The 11,639-nt window shown below is 41.2% G+C and overlaps 1 protein-coding gene across 1 annotated transcript in view; it reads left to right on the top strand.

Moving 5' to 3' along the window:
• Positions 1-11,639, top strand: part of nrxn3a (neurexin 3a) — a 95,425-nt gene that overhangs the window by 38,749 nt on the left and 45,037 nt on the right. Inside the window, 2 exon segments of the mRNA XM_017034108.2 lie at positions 8,779-9,080; positions 10,660-10,821. Coding sequence (XP_016889597.1) covers positions 8,779-9,080; positions 10,660-10,821 — 464 coding nt within the window.

The following is an 11,639-nucleotide window of genomic DNA, read 5'->3' as shown; positions in this document are numbered from 1 at the left end:
GACGCCTGGTGTCACTGTTGATGTTAAACGTGGCCCAGGTTTCATTTGGGGAGAGATGGAGGGTGAGATGGAGAGAGAGGGAGCAGACTCAGCCTCCACTCTGGGGACGCCATCAAAATGGCAGCACCCTCTGCTTCCTTCCTCTGAGGTAATGCTCCAGCGGTTCCATCCCCCTTCCCCATCGCTCTTTGTTTCAGTTCCACATTGAAAGGCGTTCGGTGCAGACATCCCAACGCACCATTGGTCAAGCTACCGAACAAATGGAAATCCGCCAGCCTTCTGAAATTACTGATGGTTATCCCTCTCACCCCCCATTACTACCACCTTCATCCCCACTCCTCCTCCACTGGTTTCCCATCCTTTCAGTGCTGAAGGCGCTGAGATTAACTGCCTCTTACTTTTCATTTTTTTATGTTGATTTTTTTTATTATCTCCTCACACCCTCTTTCTCCATTTATCTTTTTTACAGATGCTACACTGTGGCTATCCATTATGTCGATTCGCTGCCATTCACTCTGGAGATACAGCAGTTCTAATCCAGATGTGCTTTGTGCTTCGGGTGTAGCCTGCTAGGGGCGTAGAGCCACAGTGTTAGCCACAGATGCTACAGCATTCATATGGACACCTAGATTGTTCTTTTCAAAAATTATGTTCGTCTTGCCTAGCAAACCCTAACCAAATGTACACTTTGCTGAGTAACCTTCTCAAATTTAAGTTCTAGTGACGACATGGCCAAAGAACTGTCACATTTAGACGATACACTGTAGATAAAATGTAAACACCTACTGGTTCCACCTCAGCCGTCAGCAGACATGTCGGCAGTATTACCTCTGAGCTTTTGCACCTTCTTGGTGTGATTGTCCCGTCGCCACCCTGTGCTGATTGTTATCTTCACAACTGCTTTTATTCATGGTTTTGATCACGAGGACTCCGACCCTACAATCAGCATCTCTTATCCTTAAAGTCTCAGTTACTCTGACTCTGTGACTCACACTTTCCTGCTGGAATATTTCATTTGTTCCTAAAATACTTGTAGGTTGGACGTCAGGGCAGCTTTTTTCTGGAGAGACACCTAGGAAGCCGAATACTAAAATAAATGAATAAAATGAAAAAAAAAGAAAAGAAAAAAAAGTCATGTTTTTGGGATCCAGTTGGCTGTACTGGACAATCGGCGGACCAGATTTGGCCCCTGGGCCGCCAGTTGATGGTCACTGTTCAATATCATATTATTATTCTATAAAAACCCAAACAAAACAGTTTCAGTATATGAGTGAAAATAGTTGTTCAGTTTTGATTCAGATATCAAGTGATAAATTCAGTTTCATAAATCTGATCAAAAGGTTTTTCTGCAGTGTTTATCCAGTGATTATAGAAAGACGAGGTAAACAAACAAACAAACAAACAAACAAACATATCCTCCAGGTAAATTACAATTAGACCTGCTATGCTGCTACTGCCGTGTGTGTGTGTGTGTGTGTGTGTGTCTATATGTTGCCATCCCAGGCCTAACATGGCGCCTGCAGTAATCTGTTTCATCTCCTGCTCCGTGGCGTCTTCTGTTATTTGCCATGTGAGCCTCAGAGGCTATCATTTAGGAGGTGTGAGATCATAATGCAATCACTGGAGTGTGTAATAAGTTCTTTTTGTGTATTCCCGCATTTGTGTGTGTTGGGGGGGGTCTAGTGTGTGTGTACAAGTGAGGCGATGTCTGTGGCTGATTTCACAGCCGAAAGGTTATACCTTTGTTTGGTGATGTTGGAGGCGTTGTGAGAAATGATCAACCGATGCACATGTTTACTGTTAAATGATTAAATGTGAGGTTTATAGTCACCTGGTTAGTGATCAGATCATACCTTCAAATTAAAACAATTCTAAGATGTCAAAGATCTCTGCATCATTCCAAAATTATGTTTATGTTATAACTATAAAAATATATATATGTATATAAAGTGTCTCAGCTCAGCTCCCAAAACCAGCGGAGTCATCGTCTGCAGCGGCTCTGTGAGTTTTGGCTGTGCTTCCTCTGTTCTTTTTCCATGTGCCACTGCAGGCTATTGTCTCTGCTTCAGCAGTGCGTGTCTTCATGTCTCCTGCTGCAAAAAAAAAAAAATTAAATTAAAAAGGTAGGGACAGTGAACCTACCAACTGGGGTGACTACACAGTCTCTTCTGAAGTCGGTTTCACTCCAACCCTCCCAGTCCACCTGTCACCTTCTCCTGTCTTTACCACTGGAACTACCTTAACTAATATTCTTAAGTCACAACTGGCCATTGATTAAACCAAATAAAGAATTCATTAAAGATGAATCAAATTATTCTTACAGCCCTGAAGCACAGCTCACTCTCATATCTACATTTGTATTAATAGTCAAGTGAAGGGATTCTCGATCCGATACTTAGCATCGGCATCGGTACGATATGGCTATCGAAATTTCAGGATCAAACATTGAAAACTATAGTTCGTCCAATCCGCTACCAAAGCCCAAATGCTCAACTTAACAATGTCTGACGTGCTGTAAACAGGGACACTATCGCCTTGGCAACAGCAGCCCACGGTATCCTGGAAGAGAGAAGGTATCAGTATTGGCAGATACTCAGTGTCAGTGTCAGACCTGAAACAGTTGTATGGATCCACAATGTTCTGTCGTTACAACTGTGACACAAACAGTTCTCACAGCATGAATGATATGATATTGACCTAATTATAATTACATAAACACTGATGCAGCACTTTTTGGCTCCTTAAGTCCAGTTGTGGTCGTTCCCTTCATTCGTTCCTAACATTCCTAGTTCATTCCCAACATGTATTAACATCTCACCGAGGACAGTGAGTTGTGATCTGACAGGTGAAGAAACAGGAGAAGCAGACACCTTGGAAAAAGTCAGCTGGTAGTTAGTCTAATTAATTATTACCTGTAGTGTCTGCAGTTCACATCCATCTCAGTTTACAGACCCATTATCTGCTTTAGCTTTGTTAGGCTAGCTACGTATTAGCCTAATATTTAGTCCGGGGGTGGGTGGGGGGGTGCAGGAGCAGATGGATGGAGCGTTCGTGTGAATTAAGATAAATGACATGTAAAAGTCATGCATAAAGGCTAAAAGGCTAAAATGCTTTTATGATTTTCTACGCCATCTATTGGGAAAACATGGGTATTGCAGGGGAAACGCAGAAGTATAATGATAATATAAATAAATTATATCATTTGGAAAAGTTTGTTGGGCCGGATTAAAAAGCTGAACGGGCCGCATCCGGCCCCCGGGCCTTAGTTTGCTCATGCCTAATATTTAGTCTATTATCTCAGCAGGAGAAAAATAAATGGTTGCAAACTGAGCCCGGTTGATTAAATGAATATTGAAATGAAAGACGGTTTTAACAAATGAAGATATCAGCCACAAACTATGGTTTATCAACCGCTAACAGAGTAGCTCTGATCATGAAGCACATACAGAGACATCATGAAGGATCATAAAACAGCACCAACATGATGTCATCTGCCTGAAATAATAAGTGCGGGTTAGTAGTGCACTTAAAAATGTATTTTATTTTTTTATTTCAATTTTACCTTGATGCTATTCCGTTTTTGTTGTCAGAGACACAACTTGTTAACGACCAATCAAGTCCAAGCAGCTTCACATCAACATTTCAATTTAAGTTCAGCTTCTTCAGGAGCACAGGTTAATGAATAAAAAGCTTGAGTGTCTCTCACTGACAGAATTAACATAAAATGTAGTATGGAACTCATTAATGTCGTCACTTTTAATGAACTTGTTCATCACAGTAATTCTGAGTGTCCTCTAACAAACACTTTTGTTCGAAAGTAATGAGAACTTGTGGGTTCATACGTTTTTAATTTCATTTTTGACTACTTTTAATACTAGTCCAGACTTGTCTGAGCAGTAATTTTCAAGTCACAGTACTTTTAAGATATTTAATTTTAAGCCAAACTCTTTACACCAACTATATTTGTTGGTGGCCCAGACACTTTGGGGTCTGAAATAAAAGGGGATTTGTTGGTGGCCCAGACACTTTGGGGGCAGAGGCTGAAATAAAAGAAAATAGAAATCACATTTGTGTCTAATGGATTGTAAAAGTTATTTAGGTCTGGTTTAACAGTGGGACCAAACAATATTTTCTTCATGATGCTCACAATTTTGGAATCTAGTCACCAGCCCGTTGGATGTTTCCGGCTGGATTTGGCTTTTTCCACGAATCTTCCTCGTCTGCCATGTTAAAGGTTCTGTGTTCAAATCCACCTCGTCTTCAATCCCACGTGACGTTGCTTAAGTAAAGTAATCCCCATTCAGACTGGTATTCTTGTACCTGTTAAAGGAACAAGCCGGAAGTAATCCGACACATTTATATTTAGGAATCTGGGCTTGATTATTTTGAAGAAAAAGTAGCAGAAACAGGCAATATGGGCTGCACTTGTGGTACCTGGCCCACACAGTGGTGCTCTGGCTGTGAGCCCAGTGCTGTAACCACTAGGCCACAGGCCTATATTTAATACTACATTTGAAAACGCGGCGGTGGGATTGACTCGAACATGTGATTGCTCGGTGGTGTTAGTGTGTCGTACGCCCGGCTTTACTCTGTTTTTCCTTTGACAACTTGATTTATGACACCGAAGAACTGTGTTATTCTGTAACTAAAATGTGCAATGTAATACTTTTACTCAAGCTGCCCGCCTGCAGCCATGAGGCCTTTCTGCTGCTCAAGCATCTTTGTGACTTTGACCCGACACTTATAAACCCAGTACTCACAGTACTAGGACACCACTACACTGTTTGGTTGGTGTTTTAAAAATATGAATATATTTAAAGGAGGTCAAATCTCAGTATCAGTAACGACGATGCTGAAATTGTTTTTTCTTTCTCGTGTGTTCAACACAAACACATTAATGAATGTCTCGAAAAGAAAATTGTTACATCACACGCTCACTTGTCGCAGTCAGCCGTGCTGAAAAAAACACATCGTAAATCACGATGCCGCTGAAATCAGTCAAATATGTATGAGAGACAGCGAGGTGAGGTGTGATGTCACGAGCCGCGGTGCTGCTGCTGTCACATTAATGATTCAGACTAAACAATTCACATTAGTCATTTATCAGTGCGTTTGATTCAACTACCATAGAAACATACCTGACACTCAGAATGGCCTGAGGTCTGAGGGGGGTAAATCATAATGCTTCTCAAATAGTGGGGCGCCCCCTGAGGGGCACGGGGAGGCGTGACGGTCTTCCAATGGAATGTGGCCTGCTGGACATAAGTGTACCACTGCTGTAATGCTTGAATGATAACAAGCCTCCAGTCACTAGGTGGCAGCAACTCATACAGTGGTTAAAGATAAAAGTATACATGTCATCAGGTTTGCGGGGGGTGTGGGTCAGAGGGTGGGGCCATGAGGCCACCAAATTAGACATTGAACCATTGAAAACCCAAAGACATTGTGGGTCGTCAGAGGGGGCGCTACAGAGCCTCAGAAAATTGGAGGGAAGACAAGAAAAAAAAAAAGTAAAAATTTATTTTATTATATTTTTTAACCATGTCCTGAACCATAAAACGCTGTAATCATCGGATTCTTAAGTTTCGGCATGATGATGTCATAACCTGTGTAGGTTTATTATTTCAGTGGTTTATTATTCAGTGCTGAAAACATGTTTCCTAGTTTGCTGACCTTATAAGAAAATCATGTGCTGCTGAAACTATTCTCCGTCAACAGCACAAACTCCTCTGTGTGTCACTCGGACCGTGTCTTCTAAATATGCAGGGGATTTACTGTGGCCGTTACTTCTCCGTCTGCCACACCTTTCCCTGACATTTTTATGGATGACCCCCGGGACGACTAATATGAGCTCATCCATCAAATGAAGCCAGTGAACGGAACGGCTTACAGATGCCATGAAAACTATTACGAGCTGATAACAACTTCCTAACGTCACCCTTATGACGCCCATAATCAAGTTCTCTCCCTGCTCAGACCGCTGTTACCTTTTGTTCTGGCCAAAGGGCTACGGCAGCCTCTGGATTGGTCAGTCCATCCACATCAAACCTGTTTGAACCAGCTGGTGGCGGCTACAGTTGCTTCTACGTTTTCTGTGCCTCTGTCACGGGCGTCTGCCATGTGATTCCTGTTAGTGTTTTCACTTCGGCGTTGCAGGCGTTCGACGAGGCCAAACTAGCGTGGTTCCTTTTGTGCTCAGATAAAGCTGTCCTCGCTGTGGAAGGAAATGGAGCGAGAGGCAGGGGGTGCTCTCCACTGATCTGGGAGCCACTGCTGAGATGAGATTTTGTTTGATTTGGTCTGTACCACCAGACAGATCAGAGAAGAGAGGAAAGGATTACTACAAGATGAAAGAAATCTATTATTTTTTTCCTATTGATTAGAGACGATTTTTTTGACTTTCGGGCATAATTCTTTTCTCAAACCCATTGTTTTATGATAAAAACTGTTGGTCATAAACTAGGGTATAGATTACTGTTTACTAAAGGGAGGGCGGGGCTACAGTACTCTGGGCTGACACCAGATTATCCTTTTAAAGTCAATCCAGTCACCAATCGCTAGTAAAATGATGTTCGTAGGTTTGTTTATATGTGTAACTTGTGATCTTATTTAGAGGAAAAGAAGGAAACCTGCAGCAACACATGGACATCAGCATTCCCTCGACGTGAAGATGTTTTTATTTAATTTTTATTTAATTTTATTTAATGAAATATGCAAATATGCAACACAGATATACTTGCAGGAACACAAGATCGAGCGACCGATATTATCCACCCGATACGACCGATATTATCGACCCGATATTAGCTGCATCTATCTGCTCCTGACCCAACCTCCACTGTTCAATTTCAGGACAATTGTGGCCCGCGAGTCAAAAAGTTTGTCCATGCCTGTTTTAGTGACAGACTGATGTACAACTTAAAAATACATGTTTCCTAGTCGCCTTCTCTGTGTGATCCTACCCTAATAATTTGAACAGGGGAAAGTTAATGGTTAAACCCCTAGCTGTGCGACTAAATCATCTTCATCCTGCTCGTTAGCTTGGGAAACCATGTCCAGAGTCTACGCAGCGTCTTTGCGTCACGCAGATTTATTGTGTTGAAGAAGCAACATTTCCCTCCTTCTTTCCTATGTCATGCGTGTCTGCCATGTGATTCCTGCTAGTGTCTTCACTCCTGCGCTGCAGGTGAACTTCCACATGGCCAAAGCTAGCGTGGTTCCTTTTGTGCTCAGATAAAGCTGTCCTCGCTGTGGAAGGAAATGGAGCGAGAGGCAGGGGGTGCTCTCCACTGATCTGGGAGCCACTGCTGAGATGCTGGTCAGTTTGGGAAATGATGTCCAGAACCTTCACAGACCCTTACAGCGTCTTTGCGTCACGAAAATGTCGTCGCAGAAGCAACCATTTCCTGTTTTTGCTTAAACAGCGGCGGCTAATTGAAAATGTTTTCAAAGATAACGAGTCCTGACGGTACCGTTTTTCTTTGTTATGCCTCGGCTCTTCGCTGCCCCCTGGACTCTTTCTCTCAGTGTTTTCCATCCTCTCTGATCTTCCACGGCTACAACTTCACTTTATTCTGGCCTTTTCTTTGGCTTCACTCCCATTTGGGCTTCTCTGTGTTAGATCACAGGCATAACCACTGTGACACAGGCCATCTGTTGGACAAAAAAATGGCCAATTCAGGCAGCGAGGTGAGGGCTTTGATGTTGTGGGATGACAGTAATCTGCGTTTTTTTTTTGTTTTGTTTTTTTTTTCCACTGCCTTTGCCATTCTATGAAATCCTCTGTCCTGTAGTGAATATTTCTAAATGTATTTTTTCTTAGTAAGGCCAGACTCATATATTTAGATTTTTTTCAAAGCAATTGAAAATGTTTATCTTTGTGGACCATTTTATTTTTCCAGTCGTACCCAGGGATGTCTCATACAAATCAGCTTCAAAGTCAGAAGAATTCAAACAGAAAATATCTATTTTATGTAAATATTTTGATCTTTTTAGCCATTGAAATAAAGGAATAAAAATAAAAATAAATTAAACCGGAGTCACATGACAGTGATTGACCATCGTGGAAATGTTTTAATAACAAAATGCAACTGAAATACATTATACACAGATTATTGGTATTCAAAGCGATTTCTACATAAATATCAAACCAGCAAGTGTGTGTGTGTGTTGTCAGAATTATTTTCACTTGAGGCAAGAGAGATTAGGAAATAAAATTGCATTTGAGTGGAATTCTTAAGAGAAAATCAAGCTTGAAACAGTACATTTGGATGTGTTGATTGTTTCAGTTATTTAATGAAGAGTAATCAGATTACAATTGTAACACATTTAGACCCACGGGCACAAGAATGGTCACCCGTGTATCTGATAACTTCACCATCGACCATTGCTCTAATGCACAGTTGATACACATGTAATTTGAACACACTGTGGGGAGATTTAAATGCTGACAGTATCTCTTCAACACTCAGACCAGTACGTCTACAACTGACCTAATGACTGACACAATGACAGGAGCTTGTAAATCATTTCAAGTTTATAATTTCATTTTTTGTCTTAAGTTAATTATTTTTTCCATATTTACTGTTGATTTATCTTGATTAGTCATTACAATAAAGGTTAATTGTGATTAATTGTGATTAATTGTGATTAATTGTGATTAACCACAGATAGTCGGTGATCAGTCAGGATCAAAGTTAGTCAATCATTTGACCGCCTTATAACTGATATCCAGTGATCACTGATCAGTATTTCTTTTTGTCCGTCTCCCTAACACAGCAAGGGAAGAAAATGTGGCCACGTTTCGTGGCTCAGAATACTTCTGCTACGATCTGTCCCAGAACCCCATCCAGAGCAGCAGTGATGAAATTACACTCTCTTTCAAGACGTGGCAGCGCAACGGCCTCATCCTTCACACCGGCAAGTCAGCTGACTATGTCAACCTGGCGCTGAAAGACGGCGCCGTCTCTCTGGTCATCAACCTGGGGTCTGGAGCCTTTGAGGCCATCGTGGAACCTGTCAGCGGGAAGTTCAACGACAATGTATGGCACGACGTCAAAGTGACTCGCAACTTACGACAGGTGAGGAGTCAATACTGCTGTTCACTCTTTCTCCGACTTCACCAACCCAGCAGATTTGTTTCCTCCCGTAGTTGCATTATTCATCTTTCCTTTACCATAAATTACCACTGTATGGTGATGGAGAAAAGCACAATAACCATAGCTGTAGAGCTACCACAAAACAGTTCACAATTTAAAATACTTGCCTTCAAACACACCCTAAGAAAAGGAAAACAAAAGGATACGTTTCTCCATTTTATTTTTAAAGGTTTGTTTCTTGGAAAACCATAAAGTCCTCAAACAAACTTTCTGGATTGGCTTTAGTTCTGAACTGAGTGACTGTTCAATACTCACAGTGACACTTGTTCCATTTTTGATTAAAACGTCTGTCCTGTATTTGTCTGTCTTGCCACAGTGACTCATCAAAGTAAATATAGAACTGGAGGAGGAAATAGATTTTAAACGCCTGTCTTTCATGTTGTTGTTTGTTTTTCATTTCATTTCATGCATTAACTCCTTCATTATCCACTTGCTTTTGCCCAATAGAAAACAGGCCCAGGATTCATAAACAAACTCCATTGTATGGTAGATATCGTTTCTCATTGTCGTTTCTTTTGTTGCTGTGAACTTTCACCGTTGGTTTTCTGAACTTTTCTGGTCTTTAAGCTGACGTTGCCGGGTTCTTAAGTTTGATTTGCATATTCCCTGATGTCACTTCTCATTTTCCTCACGTGTTCCTTCTTCACATCCAAAGTCTCACATCAGCTGGGTTCCAGAAACCTATTTATGGACGTTAGGCTTTACTTGTTTAATAATACAGAAGAATTAGAAATCCTTAAAACCCGGTGTTTGTTTGGTTTTAAATACACCGCCCCATGTTAACTGCTGCTCAGAGACGAGTCGTGGCACGGCGCCTGGACTTGTTTAACTGTGGAAGTGTTACACTGAAACCTGAGTACAGCTTAACTACAGTATGTTGTTTCAGGTAGTGCAGTACTTATCGAGTTAAGCATCAGGTTCTGTTAACAAGGTCTCCAGTTTTTGGGATTGGTGTTGACCAGCTGCAGTACTACTACTGAACTGTAGGACAAAGTTTCTGATCACTGTCATTAACATTTTCCTGCACATCCCTGGTGCAAACTTTAGCATTTCCTGTTTTGTCCAGCAGGTGAAACATTCTATTAAAATGAGTTTTTACTTTAGAGAGGGTCCCAGACTTATGTCAGAGTTATGTTCCTACAGTGTGACGTAACTTTTGCTGACATACTGCACGTCAGTACCGTTGTCACGGTGACCTGTGGTGCTGGTCAGCGGTCTGCCTCTCTGTTTTCCTGCACGTCTGTATTGGGGTGTTTGTGACGTCACTCTCCACTTCCTTTTCTTTGTGTTGACAGTTTTCTCCACTGCATGTCACTGTCGTGCACTCAACAAAATAAATAGATAAAAAAATGACCTTGTTGTTGTGAAGAGAGATCATTGTATTAACTGTTCATTCAACATAGGCCTCTCCACATATCCAAAACAAACTGTATATATTTATATTTTACACTCCATATGGGTTGGGTTCCCACCTTGACGGACTGTTATCTCTCACTGCAAGGTTACGATCTCAGTGGATGGGATTCTGACGACCACAGGTTACACCCAGGAAGACTACACCATGCTGGGATCAGACGACTTCTTCTATGTGGGCGGCAGCCCCAGCACCGCGGACCTGCCGGGGTCTCCAGTCAGCAACAACTTCATGGGCTGTCTGAAGGAGGTACAGAACCACAGTCTTTCATCAAAGGCCTCACAAATGTTTACACCAGCGACCGTGTCCACGTGTATCAGTCTGCACAGTTTCTGCTGCCTGTTAGTAGAGACGTTCACATGTCCTTTCAAAATAAGAGCGTAGACCTACAGTCTTCTTTTATATTCCTGTTCTATGATGATGGACATTTTACGCCTCATCAGTAGTGACTGCAAACAAATAATCCATTGACATCAGATCAAGAAATGTTTTTCACAAACTTCTTTTTTTAAAATGAATTCATTAATAATAATTACATTTTGAGTGTGTAAACAATCATGGCAACTCCTATCATGAAGCCCGGAAATGTGTGGCTCACAGAGGTCAGAGGTCACTGCAGCCAATAATTATATTGGGATTGTTCTGAACTCCTGTTGAACAAATGTCTCTATTTGTATTGACATGAAGTCATGAGATTTATGCTGAGAATTTAATTTTTAATTTGTCTTTACCTGTTGCTTTGTTTTTATATAACTATAATAACTATATTTAAAATTTAATAGAATTTAAAAAACCTATAAAAGAAATTAAAATCATGCATTTTTACTAATACATTCTACTATTCAAAGCTGCATTTGTGGGTGAAGCAGCAGTTGTCCCTGTGATCTCATCCCTTCGTTCATACAGAGGATGAAAGAGAAAATGTCAGTGAATGAAATGAAGAATGTTTTAGTTGAACAGTTGAATCTGTTTCACCTAGCTCTCGGTAGTCTTTCTCCAGAATCAGTGAGTGTTTTACCAGTTACTTAGTTCTTAGTGATGCACCACAGTGAAGAGTCATCCTCCCT

Source organism: Cynoglossus semilaevis, chromosome 1 (assembly GCF_000523025.1).
Source record: "Cynoglossus semilaevis isolate Cse_v1.0 chromosome 1, Cse_v1.0, whole genome shotgun sequence".
Classification (NCBI taxonomy): Eukaryota; Metazoa; Chordata; class Actinopteri; order Pleuronectiformes; family Cynoglossidae; genus Cynoglossus; species Cynoglossus semilaevis.
The sequence above is the reverse complement of the archived record's forward strand: the minus strand, read 5'-3'. Positions and strand labels throughout refer to the sequence as shown.